At 45.6% G+C, this 21,124-nt stretch overlaps 1 protein-coding gene across 1 annotated transcript in view; it reads right to left on the bottom strand.

Moving 5' to 3' along the window:
- Positions 1-18,059, bottom strand: part of LOC120841398 (snake venom metalloproteinase BjussuMP-2-like) — a 42,647-nt gene extending 24,588 nt beyond the window's left edge. Inside the window, exons 1-7 of the mRNA XM_040212290.2 lie at positions 17,978-18,059; positions 15,479-15,636; positions 7,727-7,819; positions 7,237-7,354; positions 6,179-6,220; positions 5,634-5,761; positions 5,425-5,496 (exon numbers count right to left, since the gene is read on the bottom strand). Coding sequence (XP_040068224.1) covers positions 5,425-5,496; positions 5,634-5,761; positions 6,179-6,220; positions 7,237-7,354; positions 7,727-7,819; positions 15,479-15,636; positions 17,978-18,026 — 660 coding nt within the window. The 5' untranslated portion in view covers positions 18,027-18,059. The remainder of the gene's footprint in view (positions 1-5,424; positions 5,497-5,633; positions 5,762-6,178; positions 6,221-7,236; positions 7,355-7,726; positions 7,820-15,478; positions 15,637-17,977) is intronic.
- Between the last annotated feature and the right edge of the window lie 3,065 nt (positions 18,060-21,124).

Raw genomic sequence — 21,124 nt, forward strand, 5'->3', positions numbered from 1 at the left:
CGTGACCTCAACACTAATTCAGTTTCTCCGCTAAATTTAGAAGAAGAAATCACGTCCCATGACTTTGTGACACGTGACCAACACACGAATTCAGGAAAAAAGTCGTCTAAGTTGGGAAGGGTAAATCACTTGCGGACATTTTTATCTATTTTACTGCCATGTCCGTTGTCATTTTACACAAATTGCTAAACGTGTGGTAGTTTTTATAGTAACTATTAATATTTTCAACATTAATCTATTATATAAATCACAATACTGAACATATTTTTGCATCCGGTACAATCGTGTAAACCTGCTGTGCAGCACTATCATATCAACAACACAACATTGCATCAAGCTGACCAATACAATATTCTTGCAACCCAGAAAACATGAGCGTTAACAGCATGGTGGAGAATAAAAGTCTGGACGATTTAAATCGTGATTTTTGTCATGATTTCAAAAGTGCTTTAAATCATACCTGTCTCACTACAATATTCTGAATAAAAACATTTCCACAAAAATAATCCCAAAATATTTTTATAATTTACCATCTTTCTATCCTGCGATGCATTGTATATGCATTGTTTGCTTTTTAAATCAAGAAATCGCTAAACAAAACAGAAAAATCTCATAACGCACTGAAATCAAGCATAAAGCAGTCGTATGAGTGAATCGCAACCACACAATATTAAGCTGTTTTTTTTTTGTTCTACAAAGTCAAAGTTTAATAAAGAAAAGAGTCACTTAAACCATACTTTAAATTTACTGTAATTAATTCTTCGGCATTATTTTAGTGGTCGGATGGATTTGTGTAGATAGCCACCGAGAAAAGAAGAAGAAGATCACGTGCAAATAAAAAAAGAGAGATCAGTTCGATTTTGGAATGCGTCAGACGTAGTTGCTTTTCGTGTGTCTTTCTCTACATTGGTGATCCGGACGTCCCAGCATGGAACGTCAAGACGTTCGCGAGCTGATGCTGGGCTTCCTGCAACCTCCGCTGCGACCGTAGGCGCCTACGCTGTTCGCCTGCCTCCATTCTGGGCACAGCACCCAGAAGTCTGGTTTCTTCAAGTCGAGGGAAGTTTCCGACTGGCCAACATAATATCCCAAGAGGTACGGTTCAGCCATGTCCAGGCTTCGCTGCCGTGCAAAGTGGCGCTGGAGGTCCGCGACATCCTCGCACGACCACCTGCGACGAACCCGTGCGATGCGCTCACCACTGCCATTTTAGAACGCACAATGCTTTCGGAACGCAAACGCCTGCATCAGTTAGTCTCAGGAGAAGAACTGGGCGACCGTCGCCCATCGCAACTTCTGCGCCAGATGCAGGCGCCTCTCGGCGACCGTGCCGCGACATTCGACAGCCAGTTCTTGAAATGCTGTTCTTGCAGTGACTCCCACCGTCGGTGCAAATGATCCTGGTGACTGCATCCGACTTGTCCCTGCCTGCCTTGGCTCTCTACGCCGATAAGATCATGGAGGTTGCGAGCCAGCACCCGTCAACATCTACCGTCTCATCAGCACAGCGCCCCGAGCCCGCCACTCCAGCGACTCGAGCACCCATAGCGGCCGCGGTTACTCGGGATGAAATCGCAGCACTGCGAGAAGACGTGCAACAACTACAGGAGCTTGTCACAAGCACATTGCGCCTTTCACGACCTCGCAGCCCTAGGCTATCCACACAGACCAGAAGCTCCCGCCGTCGTTCTCCCTCGCCACAGGCGAACCACCAGCCGAGGCATAACCAACAGCCGCAAGAGCAACAGCACTGCTGGTATCACCAGCGCTTTGGAGCTGCTGCGGAACGCTGCACCAGGCCTTGCAGCTGGTCGGAAAACAAGACGCGGGATCGCTAGTGGCGACGAGCCCTCCCCCAAATAAGCAAGGTCGTCTGTTCTACATTACGGACGCTACAGTAGACTGAAGTTCCTGGTCGACACAGGAGCTGAAGTGAGTGTGCTACCCGCAAATTCTTTTGACTGTACACTTACTCGTATCTGTTACCTGCAAGCGGTCAACAGCTTCAACATCCCCGTCTACAGGAAGAGGTCAATCTTGATCAACCTTGGCTTGCGAAGGACGTTTCGTTGGATCTTTCGTTTAACCAAGGTCAGTAACGCTATTCTAGGAGCAGATTTCTTGTCCCACTTCTCTCTCATAGTATACATGGCCCAAAAGAAAATTCATGACTCAACCACACGTCTTTTCGTCACCGGCCAAACCTCCAAACTCCAGCCGTTTGCTTTCACACTTTGCCAACCAATACAGTCGCCCTACGGGGACTTGCTGAGCGAATTCCTATTGTTAACTGCAGCTCTTGACTGGAACAAACCGGTCAGGCATGATGTCGTCCACCGCATCATCACCAGCGGTCAACCTACACACGCGAGGTCTCGTCGGCTAGCTCCCGAAAAGCTTCGCGTCGCCCAGCATGATTTCCAACACATGGTGGAGATAGGCATTGCTCGCCCATCCTCGAGTAGTTGGTCCTCTGCACTCCACCTAGTCCCAAAGAAAGCAGGCGACTGGCGGCCCTGCGGCGACTATCGCAGCTTAAACGTGACTACAGTCCCCGACCGTTACCCCATCCCCAACATTCAGGACTTCACCACCAACCTGAACGGATGTACCATATTCTCGAAACTCGACCTGCAGAAAGCGTACCATCAGATCCCGGTCGCTCCCGAAAACGTAAAGGAAACCGCAATCGTCACACCGTTTGGACTTTTCGAGTTCACCCGGATGCCTTTCGGTTTGCGAAATGCCGCGCAAAGCTTCCAACGCTTCATCGACGCCATTCTCCGCGGACTACCTTTCGTTTTCGCCTACGTCGATGACGTTCTTGTCGCCAGCTCATCGCCGGAGAAACATCTACGCCACCTGCGCCTAGTATTCGAGCGTTTCGCTGAACATGGCATGATCATCAACGCAGAAAAATGTGCGTTCGGCGTCCCGTCTTTGGAGTTCCTGGGCCACGTGGTAGACTCCAATGGCATCCGACCTCTTCCCGACAAGGTGAAAGCGATCACCGATTTCCCACGTCCAGAACCGCTCCGCCAGCTCCGCCGTTTTCTGGGCCTGGTGAACTACTACAGGCGGTTCATTCCAGGTTGCGCGGCAATATTACTTCTTCTAGAAGAGCTCCTTCAAACTACGAAGGGTACAACAGCCACTCTTGACTGGTCCGACGCTGCAGACAACGCTTTCACTACCATCAAAGAGCGTCTCGCTTCTGCTACCCTCTTAGTTCATCCAGAGCACGACGCCCCCACGAGCGTGACGGTTGATATTTCTGGATACGCATTAGGAGGGGTGCTGCAACAACGCATAAACAACGCGTGGCTCCCGCTCGGTTTCTTCTCTAAGAAACTTACACCAACCGAGCAACGATATAGTGCCTTCGGCCGTGAACTCCTCGCGGCTTACCTTACCATCAAGCACTTCAGATTCTTCCTAGAAGGACGATCGTTTGTGATCTTTACAGATCAGAAGCGACTAACCAATGCCTTCAGATTATCTAAGGCCACATACTCTTCGAGAGAGACTCGACACTTGGCTTTCCTAGCTGAATTTTCTACCGACATTCAGCATATCAAGGGCGTCCACAACATCCCCGCCGACACCCTCAGCCGCGTCTCCGTAGTTCAGTACCGCGGGTGTGACCTTAGACAACTCCCTGCTCTACAGGAGAGTGACGAAGAGCTCCGCAACCTTCGCTCTTCCCCAACCTCCTCTCTCCATCTTGAGGACGTTTACTTCTCCGACTTGGGCACAAACATCGTTTGCGACGTCGACCCGGTGACTGGACGGAAACGGCCTTATCTGCCCTTACCACTTCGGCGTCAGATCTTCAACAACCTTCATGCTCTCTCACACCCAGGCATCCCCGCTTTTCAATATCTAATCGCGGAACGATTTGTCTCGCCTGGCATGAACACTGATGTCTGCGCGTGGGCACGAGCATGCATTGCTTGTCAGCAGTGTAAGGTGTCCGGGCACACCATCACGCCTCTGGCAAGGTTTGCACTCCCCGACACGCGCTTTGCCACCATTCACGTGGACCTCATCGGACCCCTACCGTCATCGCAGGGCTACCGGTACCTCCTAACCGTCATCGACAGGTTCACGCGCTGGCCGCAGGCTTGTCTCATCAAAGATATCACTGCCGAGACTGTCGCCTCTGCGCTTCTGTCCACCTGGATCTCCCACTTTGGGGTCCCCGCCGAAATCGTGACCGATCGCGGACGCCAATTCCAATCGGCCCTTTTCCGAAGCTTGACAACTCTTCTTGGCATCGCTCACTTGAAGACCACAGCCTACCACCCGCAGGCAAATGGTTTCGTTGAGCGGTTCCATCGCCATCTCAAGGCCTCCCTCATGGCCCGCGCCACTCCAAATAAATGGGCCACGTCTCTACCCATCGTCCTCCTAGGGTTGCGCACAGCCATAAAGGAAGACCTCGGATGTGCCGCATCACATCTAGTTTATGGAACATCGCTGCGCCTCCCAGCTGAGTTGGTCAGCACTACCACTCCGATCCACGGCGGCCCCACGATGACTTCAGGATTGCCTTACGTGGAGGACTTAGCCCGTCTGTTCGGTGACGTGCGCGCTACACCGACGCGGACACGCCAGAGCAAGCCTCCTTTCTTCCATCGCGACCTGCACAACGGTGGCTACGTGTTTTTGCGCGTCGACAGCGTCCGCCGTTCGCTCCAACAACCTTACACTGGTCCCCACCTCGTCGTGGCACGTGGCGAAAAAACATTCACGCTACGAGTTAATAGCCGCGACACGGTCGTGTCCGTTGACCGCCTCAAGCCAGCATTTGTTGAGAGCGATACGATCGCTCAGCCGACTGATCTACCCAGCGTGCAAGCCACCTCGAGCTCAACAGTATCACCCGCGGCCCGCATCAAACACTCCAGGACAGTTCACTGGGACGACTCCGTCTCCAAAGAGGGCTATGTGGAGACAGGCACCGAGAAAAGAAGAAGATCGCGTGCAAATAAAAAAAGAGAGATCAGTTCGACTTTGGAATGCGTCAGGCGTAGTCGCTTTTCGTCTTTCTTTGTCTACAGATTTATTAGTCAATCTGTCATGTTCAAAAATACATCTAGTCATCAAATACACTATTTTATAGCTATACTAATGTAAAATAAATTAATCTGTTATAACGCAAATGAATCTTATTTAAATCATAGGCATCCAATAATTTATAGTTAAACAAATAGTTATTGTTTTCCGCTCACGCGATTCCCCTTGGCAAAGCGCAATCTGATCCAAAAGGTTTCGAATAAAAAAGTCGACTTTATATGACAAAAATTCTGTTTTCTTCTAAAAAAAATTTCAGTTTACAAATGTGTTGCACTCTTTGCGGCAATAACAAGACTTTCAAATTTAAGGATATCAATGTGTGGGGGTTGGACAATGAATACGCACCTGAAACCGGTATATTCCAACAAGCTGAAGGTTTATTCGGGGCTTGCGAACCGTCTTGAAGATTGCATTTACCTTCGTGGAAGAAATAAGGGATTCGAACGGGTGTCAGCAATCTGAGCATAAAAGCCTCAATAAGCACTTTTTTTGGTCAATGAAAACTAGAAGTACTATATTATTTCTGAACAAGAACGAATGTAAACCATACGCACGATGTTCATTAGCCTTATCACGTATCGAGCCTGTAGATATTTGCTTTCATTGAGGGACTTGTGTATTACACTGTCAAACATGACGTACATTTCAGGTCGCCACACGGTGGGTGGCTCTGCAGTGTCACCTAGAAGGTTTCAAATCATGACATGCCCTCAGTGCATCGCAAGTTTAGAATTAACTGTGTAATCATTTTTTTAATATGCACGATGCGAGAAAATTTTAGCTTGTTTTCTGTGCAAGATAGTGAAACTGTCTTTGCAATTGAAAGTTTTCCAATTCATTATATCATCAAAGTGTGGTCTCGATTTGCAGTTACACGTGAAGCACGAGCTGACGTCTACCGAAATATTTCAAAAGCAAAAACCTAAAAAAGAAAAATTAGGGTTTCTACTGTGTACAAAAAATTGCATCAAGGGTATAAAATGGCCAGTATGTATGCCGCGCATGTAACTGAAATTGCAGCCTGCTCCTTGGTGTTTCTAGAATTGGTTAAGAGGATTGCTGAGAAATGTTAAATGTTTTACAAACAAAATAAGCTTACTTTTTGGCGGTAGACTTTTATCAGAACGTTCTTCAACGGGAACTGTAAACATCATAGTGATACTGAATGTAAAAAGTAATCAAAGTCAAAGGTTATAACTTTTCAAAGGCATGCTTCTTCAGCAAAATTATACAGGATCAGTTCCTGTTTTGCTGTCAAGTAGTTTTTTTTTTTTTTGTCCCATTTTCGCGGTTTTTAGTCATTAAGATATTTTCAAGATAATTTTCTCAAATTGTTACAATATCCGATGTCAACGCATATGTGTTTATTCAAATACCATCACCTCCAAACTGAACTATGCCGAAATAAAGTAGATAATTCCTTTTGTTTGAAAAAAAAGACGACGAAGTGATATTTTTGCATGTGTTACCTAAAACGCAAGGATAATTAAGTAAAAATATAAGGGACGTTATAATTGTCAGTACATTCCGCGTCAAAAATATCGTTTGTAGAAACATGTTTTTTTGGAACTCTCAAGTGCTACCTATTAAATTATTTAGGATAAATAGAACGGAAACTTTGAATGAACTTAACGAATTTTGTCTTGAGTATAAGGATATAAGAACTTTTTCCGATTGCCAAACCACTGACCTCTTCCGTTAACTCAGAAAGTGCTAATTATTGGTACGATTTGAGATCATACATGCTCTGGTACTCTGAATACTTTGAACATCGGATTACATACTCAGATCACTAACACAGGAGCCGTTGAAATGATGCAAGTAAAAAGATAACGAAATACTGAGGGGCCGTCGCCTTTGCAAGCACTTCTCCTTTTCATTTTTCAATGATAATCAATTAATGCGGTCATTTCGACACGCTTTAAACAGAATGTGTTGAGAGAGAAAAAAACGGGAGGTGAATTAATTCATCGAGAGAATAAATGGCAAATAACTGAGAGCATACAAGAATTGACACTGCACGTGAAGCGAACGCTGAAGGAAGGAATTCGGTCGTACGTTCAAAATTTCTAATCATTTTTGCTTCAGGAAGTCTAGCCTTTAAAGATCGAATTTTCAACAAATATCTAGTGTATAGTGTGTGATTCTGTCACTTACTTTCGAAGTGGATCGCCTCCTCAGGCGTCGGTAGCGGAAATATTCTGTGAGGGACACGGCCGGATTTGTCATGTTTTCGCAATGGCTCAATTCCATGTGTAAAGTTTAGGTATCCTTCCTGTCAAAAAAGTGAAAGATTTCTGAATATTGCAAGCATTGCCCGTTGCAGACCGTTTGTGAATCGCTAACCAAACATTTCATCGTTATTAAAAGTTGAATTGGTTAGGAAGCAATTTATGGACTAAGTATTCTAAATATATAATTTAAAGTTCTCATAAATAATGTTCTTCAGACGATGTGGCGATGTGAACTTTCAATGTGCTTAATACACCTTCATTTTTATGAAACTTAAAAAAGCAAAACGTTCGCGAAAATCTATGTAGTTAACAAATACAAGATTTATAAATAACGACTGCATAACCTCCTGTACATTTGTATAATCGTATTTGTTGTTCCTATAATAATATATACTTAAAAAATGTGTACATACCATTTCAATTCCCATGTCTGTTTCAGTAATTGTAAAGGACGCCTTGTGTTCCGAATTTTCATAAACACTCTTACGTATGTCTGTAGTATCCATCTTTAAAGAGCATAATTTCAGTAAAATAACTGCGAAGTAATATTCATATTAGTAGCAGCTGAAATGCTAAACGGTTATATTTATAGCCAAGCAATTTATGGCTAGGCTTTCGTGGATTTTTTGTGTACTTCAACAAAACTCAGTTCCCGAATTTGGTGGAAAATCGCTTCATTTTATGCAAAAGCTTATGTCTCATCACTTGGATATGTATTTTCAGTAGATTAGTTAAAAATAGGCTCCATCTTCAAAATCAGCAGACAATCAAGTAGATAACAAAGGTTTCTCAAAGATTTGGCTTTGTGCGACCCGCGTCAGCTATGTCTACTCTCGCACCGCCCTCTCCTTGTAGTCGCCCAGAGCGCTTGCGAGCCTAGTTTCCGTTCCTTCCGCCCTCCCGAATTGGCGGTCCCTTCGCGCGCGTCCACATTCCGCCAGGTGGCCGTCGCATTGAGGGTGTCTTTTTTCCTCCGGCTCGTCACGATGACCACCAATCAAGACAATAAATCTGGTCGTACCTTTGTTCAAAGTTCTTTGACACATCTGTGCCGTGTGCTAAACAGCTTCGTTGGTCATGCACCTTCTCAGAGTGGAATTGCTCATGCTTTTTTTTTTTGCAAGCTATGCCATGTTATAAAACCTCAGTAAATGATTACATTCAATGAGTTTCAACAAGACGCAGAACGAATATTAGGGTGAATGGTTGCATAAATTATCGAGGAAGTAAAACTTTCTCAAAGAAAGCAAAAAAGAAATCGTGGGAGTCGGCACGTCATTTAAACAAATGAGCGTTATTTAAGTTAATATAAGCGGAGACAACTCTGCTTGAACGGCTTTTTGAAATGTACGAAAACCTCCAAAGACACTAGCGGGAACATCAAAAAACTTCTGAGCGAAAAAACGGCACCATGACAGAGCAGCACACGACAAAAGAGCACGCGACAAAACAGCACGGTCAAAACAGCACGCGTCAAAACAGCACCGCGTCAAAACAGCACCGCGACGAAACGGCACGCGTCAAGATAGCACGCGACAAAACAGCACAGCGTCAAAACGGCACAGCGACAGAAGAGCACGTGCCAAAACAGCACGGCGTCAAAAGAGCACAGCGCCAAAACAGCACAGCGCCAAAATAGGTAATTGACAATATAGCTATACTTCGTTTCAGCTTCGGTCCAGACGCAGCCGATGCTCAGAGCGCGAGCACGTGGCCCAGAACAGTGCTTGCACTGCACGAGCGCGCGTGCTTGGCTAGGATGCTGAAAGCCCGGAGCCCGCGCTTGTAGCTTTGGCTGCGTCTGGACCGAGGCTGAAACGAAGTATAGGGGTCGGCGTTTTCGGTCTTTATTATATTTAAATTCGGCGTATTTTTCTTTTTTTTCTGAACATCAGTTTTCGGTTTATTGCGCTGTATATTCGTAGACTCAGAAATTTCTCGGTCCTTTTCGGTTTATTGACGAAAACCAGTATACTGGCCAAAATGCAATATTTAAAAGCGTTTGTTTAAAATGTATAGTGAGTAAACCAGGTACTGGTTTTCTTATTTGTCGTCGTCGGTGACACCCGACGCGACCTGTTCTGCGAGAAGCACTAGGGCCCTATCGTGATCTGACATTATTGTCGTGTCCTCGTATTTGTACACAGGGCGAACATGAGCTTCACTAACACTTCGGTCGGAAAGGCAAATATCAAAATCCAGAAATTTGCAAGTATTGTACTCAGTGCGTTTTCCCCCCATTTTCACGACTGCGATATGTAGTAAACTCGCGCTGACCACAGAAACGACAATAAAACAATCGTATATTTATGCCCTCCTCTAGTAGACGAAAGGCAGGGGTGTTAAAAAATGTGCCGCGTTTCCGACGCCCTTGATTTTCATTGTTCAGTTCGCGATTAAAATCTCATATTTGAAGAAAGAATTTGGCACACAAGTCCCCATAAGGTGAAAAACCCAGATTTCGTCGTGAAGACCCCTGCGGCATCGGAGCTCATGTTGAAAGTTGAACCGATCTCGGAGACAAGCTGAAAACTGCGAAAGGAAGTGGTCATACGGTCAGTAATGAGTCACCCCCTCCCCCCTCCCCCTACCCCTCCAACGGATTTGGAAAAAGGAATTCGGCCTACTTTTACCGGTTTAATTCGGTTTAGGCCGAAGACGACCTAAATATAGAGTATGGAGTTGGCAGTTCTGCATTTGAGAAAAAACACTTGTATTGCGTTCATTTGGCCTTTAGAATAACAAATATCAGAATTTTGTTTCAGTGCGACGCGCGGAAGAGCCATAAGAGCAATTTCAAAATAGGGCTGAAGCTCCGCCTCCCTAGCCTTGGGCAAGGAAAAGATCCGTCGATGTGGTCACGTACAGCGACTTTTTTCGCGTTTTCTCGCGTTTAACAATACTTGCGCAGGAAATGGTTTGGGTATTCGGGTTCACGGGGTAACAATACACTAGCATTCACTTCTAACTAATTTTGTGTAAGAACCTCCGTAGCTTCCTTTTTAAAAAGTACACGTCTCAAATGGAGGGTCTAGGCCAATTTGTCGAATCTATTCTATTGGGAGCAAGTTCGGAGTGGGGTGTGTACTCGATGCGCACATGAAGGCTGCCTGGGCAGAACCGAAACCCCCGCTGATGCGTATTCTGGCTATTTCTCGAGCAGTTCTGCTATTATTGACGATCAGGTTTGCTGGTTATGTCGTCTACAATAAATGTATCAATCGCATGACAATGTGTTTCAGTTAGCTTTTAAAGAAAAAAAAAAAAAAAAAAACATGTGCGGCTACCGTGTGCTCAGCCCTGTAGAGCAACAGCATTGAGGCTGTGGCATGTTTCTGCTTCACCGGTTTCCACTCGATCGAAATCTTCGTCGGAATTAATTTGTGAATTTAACTCAAAACAACTTCTCGCCTGCAAGCTGCAGCCACGTGTTTCCGGGACATCTTATTCACGGCGAATTAACCCCACAGAATGCTACACCTTAAATTAGCTGGATATTAAAGTCAACTTATCTTAGTGGTTCTATTAACTGGCTGAAGTTGAGCTAGTTGGTACATAATTTAGGTAAACGGTCAGCTAGAACGAGAGGGACAAACACAGACAAGGAGAAACAGAGACATACAAACCGCTGATTATCAACTAAGACTTCAGATTTCTTCTTCATCACTTCGACCCACAGATTCACACCTAAAGTAAATGAATGATCCTAAATCCTTACAATACACTACTAAATGAAAATACTGATTAAATAATATGAAATTAAAATTGAAACTAAATAATTACATTAAATTATTAATTATTAATTTTGGTCCAACCGACAGACCACTGCCGAAATATATCCCTCCTAGTCCCTTTCACGGCGCCGTGCCACACTGCAAAAACTACCTTTCTTTCTTGCTGACCGTGATGGAGGGCATGCTCACGCAGTCGTCGCCGGTTTGCTCAATGGCCAGGGCCTAGAGGATCTCGCGCGCAAAAGCATTCCTGTGTCTGTTAATAATGGAGACGCGACTAAACCGTGGCCTACACCCGCACGTGCGGCAATCGGCAGCAAGGTGCCCAGCTCCCGTGCCTTGCACCGACGCCTGACTCTGTCGTTAACGCAGCGTCCCGTCTGCCCAATGTAGCAGCTCCCACATGACATAGGAATCTTGTATACCACACCGGTCGGGCACATGGTGAACTTATTCCTGTGTGCAGTATTGCAGGTTGGCTGGCAGTTCGTGGCCCGATAACAGACACAGGAATGCTTTTGTGCGCGAGATCCTCGAGGCCCTGGCCATTGAGCAAACCGGCGACGACTGCGTGAGCATGCCCTCCATCACGGTCAGCAAGAAAGAAAGGCAGTTTTTGCAGTGTGGCACGGCGCCGTGAAAGGGACTAGGAGGGATATGTTTCGGCAGTGGTCTGTGGGTTGGACCAAAATTAATAATTAATAATTTAATGTAATTATTCAGTTTCAATTTTAATTACATATTATTTAATCAGTATTTTCATTTAGTAGTGTATTGTAAGGATTTAGGATCATTCATTTACTTTAGGTGTGAATCTGTGGGTCGAAGTGATGAAGAAGAAATCTAAAGTCTTAGTTGATAGTCAGCCGTGTGTATGTCTCGGTTTCTCCCTGTCTGTGTTTGTCCCTCTCGTTCTAGCTGACCGTTTACCTAAATTATGTACCAACTAGCTCAACTTCAGCCAGTTATTCAGTTCCTTTCTAGTTATTTGAGCTCTCCCCTTTTGTATGTTTTGATTCACTTGACCCACGGACTCTGGGCCGTTTGATCGCCACCACAACCTGCCGGGCGAGGATGCCTTCACGCAGCGTCGCGAAGAAGATAATTTTCGACGATGTTCGGCAGTTTTTCGGGGCTGTTGCACCGTCGCAAGGACACGCCATGCGGGTAACAAAGATACTCCGGTCAGAAACGTGGCGCCAACAACGCCTTCTCACTGACTTCCTGCGTGCTAAGTGCCCTACTCACCAAGTCTTCAGAAACCAACTGGCGATGGCACGGTATTCTACAGAGAGCCTGTGGAAATCATGGTTTCTTCCTGCCCTGAAGCAACATCTCGCACTGAGGAAAGAAAAACGCCAAAAGATGGCCACTCCAGACCTTTGGTCACGTCCATCTCTCAGAAGCGACAACATCCATTCTCGAACAAGGAACGAAGTATGCTGCACCACTGCAGCTAGAGGCGGTAGACAAGGTTGCCCTTGTTCGCACCATTGCGTCCCGAGCTCACGAAGAGCAGAAATCACAAATCATCACGGAAGGCATTGAGTGCTTCGCAAGCCAAAGGTGCTCGGCACGTCCAGGTTTGGGCTTTGGCAGCGCGGTACAAGAACTACGAAGCAAAGATCTTCGGCTTTGTGTCTCAGATAAGGAAGGAGGTTTCGTAGTCCTTGATGCTGGGACCTACGGAGAGAAGCCCAATGCTGCGGTAGCAAAGAACTTCATCCAGGTTGATGGAAAATGAAGCCAAAAAGCGAAGCTTGCCGTTAAGCGGCTGCTTGAATATCACAATCTACCCAGCCTGGGCACCAAAGTGAAGGCTACGAAGGGCGGTCACCTTGACGTTTTCTTTTCGGCCAAAACATAAGGTGGGGGTACCGTTTCGTGCCATTGTCTCCGAGAGGAAAACCTGGCAAGCCCATGTGTCAACGTATCTTGCAAAGCACCTGTCCCAGGTGGATTGCGATGACCCATAGAGAATTTCCAACTCAGAAGAGCTCATCGCCTTTCTTCAAGTACATGGATCCCAGGTAGTATCTGGATTATCCATCGACATCCAGGATATGTACTATTCTATTCCTCACACTAGACTCATGCCAATTCAACGAGAGACCATCGAGGAACACGGCGTAACGCCTTTTCAAACCGCAGCAGGGATTAGCATAGACGCCTTCTTGGAACTGCTCGGGGTGTATTTAACGGCGACCGAGATCTCGTATGAAGGTATAGACTACGTCCAAAGGAGTGGGATATGCATTGGGTCTAGAGTGGCGCCACATCTATGCGATCTGTTCTTGGCGGCGTGTGGTAGGCACATCCAATCCACACTGAACGATGCTAGAGTAAAAGCCATCTTCAGGTACGTGAACGACTTCTTCATCCTGTGCAGCACAGACATCGAAAGTGAAGAAAACGGATGCAGGAGCACGATCATGAAAACATACCACGAATGTTGCCCCGACCTGCTCTTCACTCATGAACTACCCGTGGGCAAGTCTATTAAGTTCCTGGACCTCGCACTTGAGTTTAAGAATGGACATGTATGCTCGAGGTACGAACCTCGCTCCAGTAAAGGTTTTCTTCCGTTTGCATCCTGTCATTCGAAAACCGTAAAACGGAGTGTTGCCAACACGGCACTCGTGTCAGCGCTGCGCAAGTCATGCAACCATCAAGCTGACGCCAGCTTTCAGAAGCAGATGGCCCGGCTTCGTGACTCCGGGTACCCAGGTGTCCTCCTTGGAGCCGTATGTGAGGCAATTTCCAGGAAATTTTCAAGAGGATCACCCAGTACCGAGCGAGACAGACAGACTTCACGAGCAAACTTCGCAGTAGTCCCCTACATTCACGGTGTCACCCACCAGCTCAAAAAGATCGCTGCACGACAAAACGTCAGGGTGGTATGCTCGGCACCGAACAGAGGGAACTCTATGTGCCGCCAAGTAAATCGGGCCACGAACTGCCAGCCAACCTGCAATACTGCACACAGGAATAAGTTCACCATGTGCCAGACCGGTGTGGTATACAAGATTCCTATGTCATGTGGGAGCTGCTACATTGGGCAGACGGGACGCTGCGTTAAAGACAGAGTCAGGGAGCATGCGGCGTCGGTGCAAAGCACGGGAGCTGGGCACCTTGCTGCCCATTGCCGCACGTACGGGTGCAGGCCACGGTTTAGTAGCGTCTCCATTATTAACAGACACAGGAATGATTTTGCGCGCGAGATCCTCGCGGCCCTGGCCATTGAGCAAACCGGCGACGACTGCGTGAGCATGCCTTCCATCACGGTCAGCAAGAAAGAAAGGCAGTTATTGCAGTGTGGCACGGCGCCGTGAAAGGGACTAGGAGGGATATGTTTCGGCAGTGGTCTGTGGGTTGGACCAAAATTAATAATTAATAATTTAATGTAATTATTTAGTTTCAATTTTAATTTCATATTATTTAATCAGTATTTTGATTTAGTAGTGTACTGTAAGGATTTAGGATCATTCATTTACTTTAGGTGTGAATCTGTGGGTCGAAGTGATGAAGACGAAATCTAAAGTCTTAGTTGATAGTCAGCGGTGTGTATGTCTCTGTTTCTCCCTGTCTGTGTTTGTCCCTCTCGTTCTAGCTGACCGTTTACCTAAATGGTTCTATTAATGCATTTTAATCGGCGATCTCCCGCTCTTCTTTTTCTTTTTTCTTGGGTGGGTGGCAGGGGGGGAGGGGGGAGGGGTGACGTTTCACGTTTAGGTGGTAATTACTAAACGACGAGTACCACGGAGCCGCACCGGACCGCCGAAAACCAGACGGTTCATAACTTGAACGTATCGATTTCTGTTTCCCAGTACCTTTTCCTCTTTCGCTGGTTCTACAAAAAAGACCAGGCAACGCGGCCAACATCGACGCGAAGATATCACCTCTAACTACCTAATCTCTTCAGAGATCAGCGTTGTTAAGTAGTAGTGACTACGGCTAACTTTATTTGTTTTTAGCAATCACGCAGCATCAGCACTCAGGGGAGTGACTTAGCAGTGACATAGGGAATAAATTCCTTCATAACCTAGGGACAATAAATAAAGGGGTCAAGAAGGTTCGAAATTATTCGCGTAAAGAGAGGTGAAGAGTGCGCAATAAGTTGCTACGTGTGTGCTGTTTTGTCGCTGTGCTGTTTTGGCACGTGCTCTTCTGTGGCTCTGCCGCTTTGACGCTGTGCTGTTTTGACGCGTGCTATTTTGACGCATGCTGTTTTGTCGCCGTGCTGTTTTGACATTCTGCTGTTTTGACGCGTGCTGTTTTGAAAGTGCTGTTTTGTCGCGTGCTGTTTTGTCGTGTGCTGTTCTGTCGCGTTCCCGAAAAAACAGGTGGAATGTTTATTTTTTAAGTAAATTGATTGAATTTCAAACAATGAGGTGGAAGCATGCTTTCTTGTGAAAGGTAATCTTTCCTTACCAATTCGTATTTCACCTCTCCATACTTAGCATCGGAAAAATACAGACTGTCCCCTAAAACACTGGATTCTTCCAAGTCTATGACGTAGTCTTTAGAAATTTGAACAGCGCCTCTTGAGTTGCCGCTTCTGCTTTCAATCAGAACCGGATACACGACACCTGGAACGTAACCGCTCCTGTTATCCGACTGTTCCATACTCGCAACAAACTTCTTAGTAAAGAGGAAGAAGCAAAACGGCGGTCACAAGTCACGGAGTTTTTCTGATAAAAAAAAAAAATCCTACGTAGATCTATCAGAAAAGTTCCCTTTCACAAACAGAGGAAAATTAACTCCACAAAAATAAAAAAAGCCCTTCTGCAATGACAAGACGTTGGAAACGTAATGCAATAAAAGTACACCGCGGGAAGCATGCCTACACTCATGCGAATAGTTCGAACAGAACAGATTTAGAAAATCGGGGGAAGGGGGGGGGGGGGGGGGCATCTTCCAATCGTGTTTCGTTAACACTATTTATCCTTTCATATGTATTTCTTCATACGCAGCTCATGAGAAGATATGCTACTTCGCTAGACCTCAAGATGCTATTAGAGTGCCATACCACATAAAAGAGAGGGACTTAAGAATCTAGATTACCTTGTTGCCAAGTTTTTGTTAATGATGGTTATAACCTTAATCTTTTGTACCACGCCTACGTTCCTATTCTTGCGAAAACCTTTTGGCAATCTGTCAAACTTTTCGCTCTTCACCACTCTAATTGTACGGCACCATGATGAATGGAACATCGTTTTAGGACGGTCAGATCTATTTGGTAACTCCGATTGTACACGTAGTCTGAACGAACAGAGGCTAAGAGAAGCGCGAAGAGTAATTTTCTCAAAGGCCCAACAACTTGAAAGGATTTCTGGCAGTTTGGAACTGGGCAAAACAAAAACATTACGTTATTGTGCATTCCGTGCACGTACAATGCAATTGGCGTTCCGCATTAAAGAGCAACATTTGCATCCTCTCTTAATTTGTAGGTGTAAGAGCAGGAACCAAGTGCATGGTCTTTATTTAGACCTGACGTACGTCAGATTTTGAATGCGCGAACAACTGCTTCCGGTATGATGACCTCGGTGTCGCTTTCTGCAAATTTATGACGCCCTTTGGCTGGCTGAACTGTGGAGTACGACGTCTTTAGAGCTCGTCTGTGACTGGTGCGTTAAAGATCATATCGCATCCATATCTGAAAAGTAATCCCGAATTTTCCAGAAACGACCTCACAAGAGCCAAAGTGTCATGCTCTCGGATGTCGCAAACCTTGCGCTTGGTGGCAGAATTCCCGGCCAAAATTAAAATGGAAAGCTCGTACATTTGGCTCGTACCACAACCGCTGCGACACCCCCAGGATCCTGACCGACGGCATGGAACGAAATTCTTGTCAGAGTGACAAGAATTTCGTTCGCAACTTCTATGTAACAGATATAAAAAAAATATATAATCACTAGGTTTGCGTTAAGCTAGTCGCAATTTTATTTTGCTTGTGTTTTTAAAGAGATTTGGATGTAGTACCGGGTGTATCAGGTAGCGGCCACGCGCTTTAAATCGACCGCAAAATTCGGTTTTTTAAACTATTGCGCTACGATGTTCTGCAACTTCGCACACAGGTGGTGCATTTATTCTATAAACTTTGCAAAGAGCTAGCTTACCTGAGAAAAATGTAAAAAAAAAGGCTTAACTCCTATGGAAACGCAGCGAAGTCACCAGTTTTCAAACAATAGGGCGCCCTATTGATTGAAGACCAGTGGCTTCGCTGGGTTTCCTCAGGAATTAAGATTATTGCTTCGTTTACTTTTTCCTCAGGTAAGTTCGCTCGTAGCGAATTTTTGAGGAAAATACCCGCCCCCTGTGGGCAACGCTGCACAAAATCGTAGAAAGATGGCTTAAGAAACCGAATTTTGCGGTAGATTTAAATAGCCTGGCCGCTATTTGAGATACCCGATAGAATACCAACGTATTACAGTGTCCGAATCAACCCGTTATGTTATCGGGAGATGTAGCGGCATATATTTATATGAGGCCGCTTCTACAATCATTGACAACCAGAGTGAAGGACGTGCTCACCAACGAGCATTCCATTATTTCTTCTCATCCAGTAGGATAACGGTATTAGAGGATAAGAACACGAAAGAAGCAATCAGGAAGCAAGAATCAAGATTAAAGTATTAAGCCACACACTGCGCGTCTTATTTGTCAGCGACTATAAATAAATCCGTGAATACAATCAATGCAGCGTGTCTACCCAAGCCTATTTTAACCCTACGCCTTTCGGGGGCATGGTGCATGCCGTAATACAAATTATTTCTCGTCTGCAATATTGTGTGCGGAATTTCCATGATAACGGTTTATCGTGCCCAAAAGCTCGGAGGTTGAAGCCTAGGAGAAATGTAAAATTTGATTTTACGTCACTAAGAAAAACGCCATGCGGAAGCGTCTGCATAAATAGAATCAATACATCACCGGCGTGAGCAGTAGCTACGCTGCAAATGATGAGTGTAGCCGAATACATTTTCCGTCATAAAGACGTCCGTAAGGGAGAAATTTATACTTGGAAATGAAAGAATGCCTTTGTCAGGAACCTTTTTAAAGGGTGAAAAGGTTCAGCGCCCTTTAAAACATTACACAAAATGCGTGATAATGAAAACAATACGTCAAATGACGCACACAGGAAGTTGCATTTATTATGTTGTTAAAGACAGCTTTTGCACGAGACGAGCATTAACACCGGCAATGGACCCTTTTCAAACGTCAGGGCCATCTCGTGGCAGTCTCAATAGCACCAATTTCTCCGCACTAATGACGGTGATAGAAGATCAAGATTGCCTACCTTGAAACACTCTCGATTTTGTGAATCAAAGATGACTTTCAAAGGCCAACTTGTTAGAATGGATTCTCCGCTTCTCTGTGGCATGCTTTTAAAGGCGTTCGCTTCTCCAAGGGTGCGGAAGCTGCGTAGCGCCGCAATTAGAGCGTCGAGTTTGGCTCTGCAGGTGGTAGGTAGACTAAGTATTGAAAAGGGCCTATAGACGCGTGTCAAAAAGGAGACACCAGCGGTTTGGTTATCGCGGTGGAGACCAAATATGGCTTACACTGACGTCACAGCAGCGGCCATTCTGGTGGCCATTGCTTGCTGAGCACGTGGCTTCTGCTTCAATGCATGGAAATAATTATGTAATATAACGTCACATGCCGGTCACACATAAACGCCGCGGCTAACGAGACATGTTATTGTCACGAAACCAGCCCGTCGTAGACGCGGAAGAATACACCAGCGGCTTTCGACAAATGGCTTCCTCAAATCTCTCGTCGCTTCGATATAGAAAAGTGCGATTCCATGCACTGAATATGTCATAAAACGTAAAACTGAGATTTAAGAATCGTGTACTTTCTGAGTGGCATCTGACTTGCTGCTAGGAAAGTTCAGAACACCTCTCGAGGGTACGTTTACCAAAGTGATTTCTATTGACCTATTCACGACAGAGTTGGCGTCGCGCTCGTCACCCACGGGAAGGCACGGGGCTAGGGCCCCACCAGCCAAATTTCTCATTTTATATTCCTCCCCTCTTCTAGAACGTTATCATTTTGTAACGTAGCCCTCGTTCATGGTCAAAATGTTCTAGAATACAGAGTATGTACATAAGAAGCTGAATCCGGCAACATTGGGACATTGGTACCTTGTCACCATCACGGGATGCACGCTGTTCTTTTGGCTTTAGTTAGGGGTGCGAGTACACCTTATTGTACATTTATTTTCAGTTTTTAAAGCAACCTACTTTTTTATCCGAGATTATACAGTAATGCCTAAGGATGACACCCACAACTGTAGGGAGACCGTGAAGTATCCAGGGCTGCCCGTTAGATGACGCCACTGTGTTCACTCTTCTTAAGCGGTCGCAGGCGTCTCAAAACGACCATTCCCCTGGTCGTTTTAGATCACTAGCCTAAATCCACTACGGAGCATCCGATTCGTGCGGAGCCACCGCGCCTCCGACTTCACCAGCGGAAGACGACAGGGTTGCGAGAGTGACCAACTTTCGTCCCGGCATTCCGCATCGCGCTGGGCTATCGTCATTTCCGGAAACCGCCATCACAAGTCGGTCGACCGCCGTTTCCGTCATGCTCGGTGAGGCAGGAAGTTAGTCTCCCAAAGATCGGCTTCCACTCGGCTCCGGGAAGATCAGCCGATCGAGATATGGGCGTTCCGAACCCTAAATCAGAGTCGCCGCTGCTCCAAAAGGACGTGCGAAAGACATCCGGGTTGATCTCAAACGACCAGTGGCGAACGCGCCCTCCAAAAAAGTGCATCCCGGAACGCGCCATAACGGCGAGTGGAATTCGTCATTAATCAGACGCGAATCTCTTAAAAAAAAACTTTAAGAACCATGAAGACCACTTTGAAGTTCTCTTTAACGATTGAAATGAACGTCAAGCGCTTGTGCGTCGCACAAATTAATTGAATAGACCCAGCAACAATCACACCGGAGCAGATGAGAGTCGCTCTCATCGGTCCCGGTGTGATTGTTGCTGGTTCTATTCAATTATTTCTTTGTGCCACGCGCAAGTGCTTGGCGTTCGTATCAATCGTTAAAGTTAACTTCAAAGTGGTCTTCATGGTCCCTTAAAGGTTTTTTCTCGGGCGTCGCGCCCGAGACTGCGGAAAAATCCAGCTTATGAATGACGTGAACCGTGACATCAATTGAGGCACGTCGGGCGATTGGTCTAAATGAACGGAGTCCTCGTGTACTCGTTTTTGATCGTAAGTCGTCAAAAAAGATTTCGTATTTTTTCTCATTTAGTAACAGGGAAACTTTTATGTTCCTGCCTGAACAAATTACTAGAATTAAAAAAAAAAAAATTATTATTTCTGTCCGCGGGCGCGCGGAGTGAAAAAACTGAATAGCTGAGAGCCTTTGAAGGGAAGCTGAAACAATTCTTGAAAAAAATAAAACCGAGTTAGAGGAGAATTCTAGAGTATTTTTATCACGTGACTTTGAATACCACGTTCATTTTCCACGATGATTTATACTAAATATGAGAAAACCCGAAAACCCTCCGGCCAGTAGTAACGTCCTACTATAATCTTTGTTCCGCCAAGCGCGTTTCGCTCGTTTGGGCAGCGCGTGCAATCGGAAGCTTGCAAGGTGTATTTTTCCGCACTGACGTCAGTCATGACGTCTATCTCTGACCTTTTCGAACACAGCAAGAGTACACGCGGATAGCTTTGACAGGTGCTGACGATGCGCTAAGCAGGGATTCCGAAAACTCCTAGTATCGCGCCACGCCCCATGCACTTTGATATTAACTTTAAAAAATAATTTCTGCAGCCCCCGTGCGCCAAATTGAAAAAAAATTTTTCTATACTCGTGATCTTGGAGGCCAAATGAAGACGATTTTGATGTTTTTCCTTAAGCCAAGCCACTATCCAGAAAACAAAAAAAAAAAAAAAACTCCGCAAGAAATGTTGATTTTGAAAAATTATATATTTGCATCCACTAACATCTAGAGGTTTACCGCAGAAAATTTTAATTAGTTTACACGGCATAGTTAACTTTTTATACATTATTTTCTGTCCAGTGAAGCTAAAGAAAAGGTAGGGATTGCAGCAAT

The sequence above is a fragment of the Ixodes scapularis genome, unplaced genomic scaffold (genome assembly GCF_016920785.2).
Source record: "Ixodes scapularis isolate PalLabHiFi unplaced genomic scaffold, ASM1692078v2 PGA_scaffold6__148_contigs__length_123643588, whole genome shotgun sequence".
Taxonomy (NCBI): domain Eukaryota; kingdom Metazoa; phylum Arthropoda; class Arachnida; order Ixodida; family Ixodidae; genus Ixodes; species Ixodes scapularis.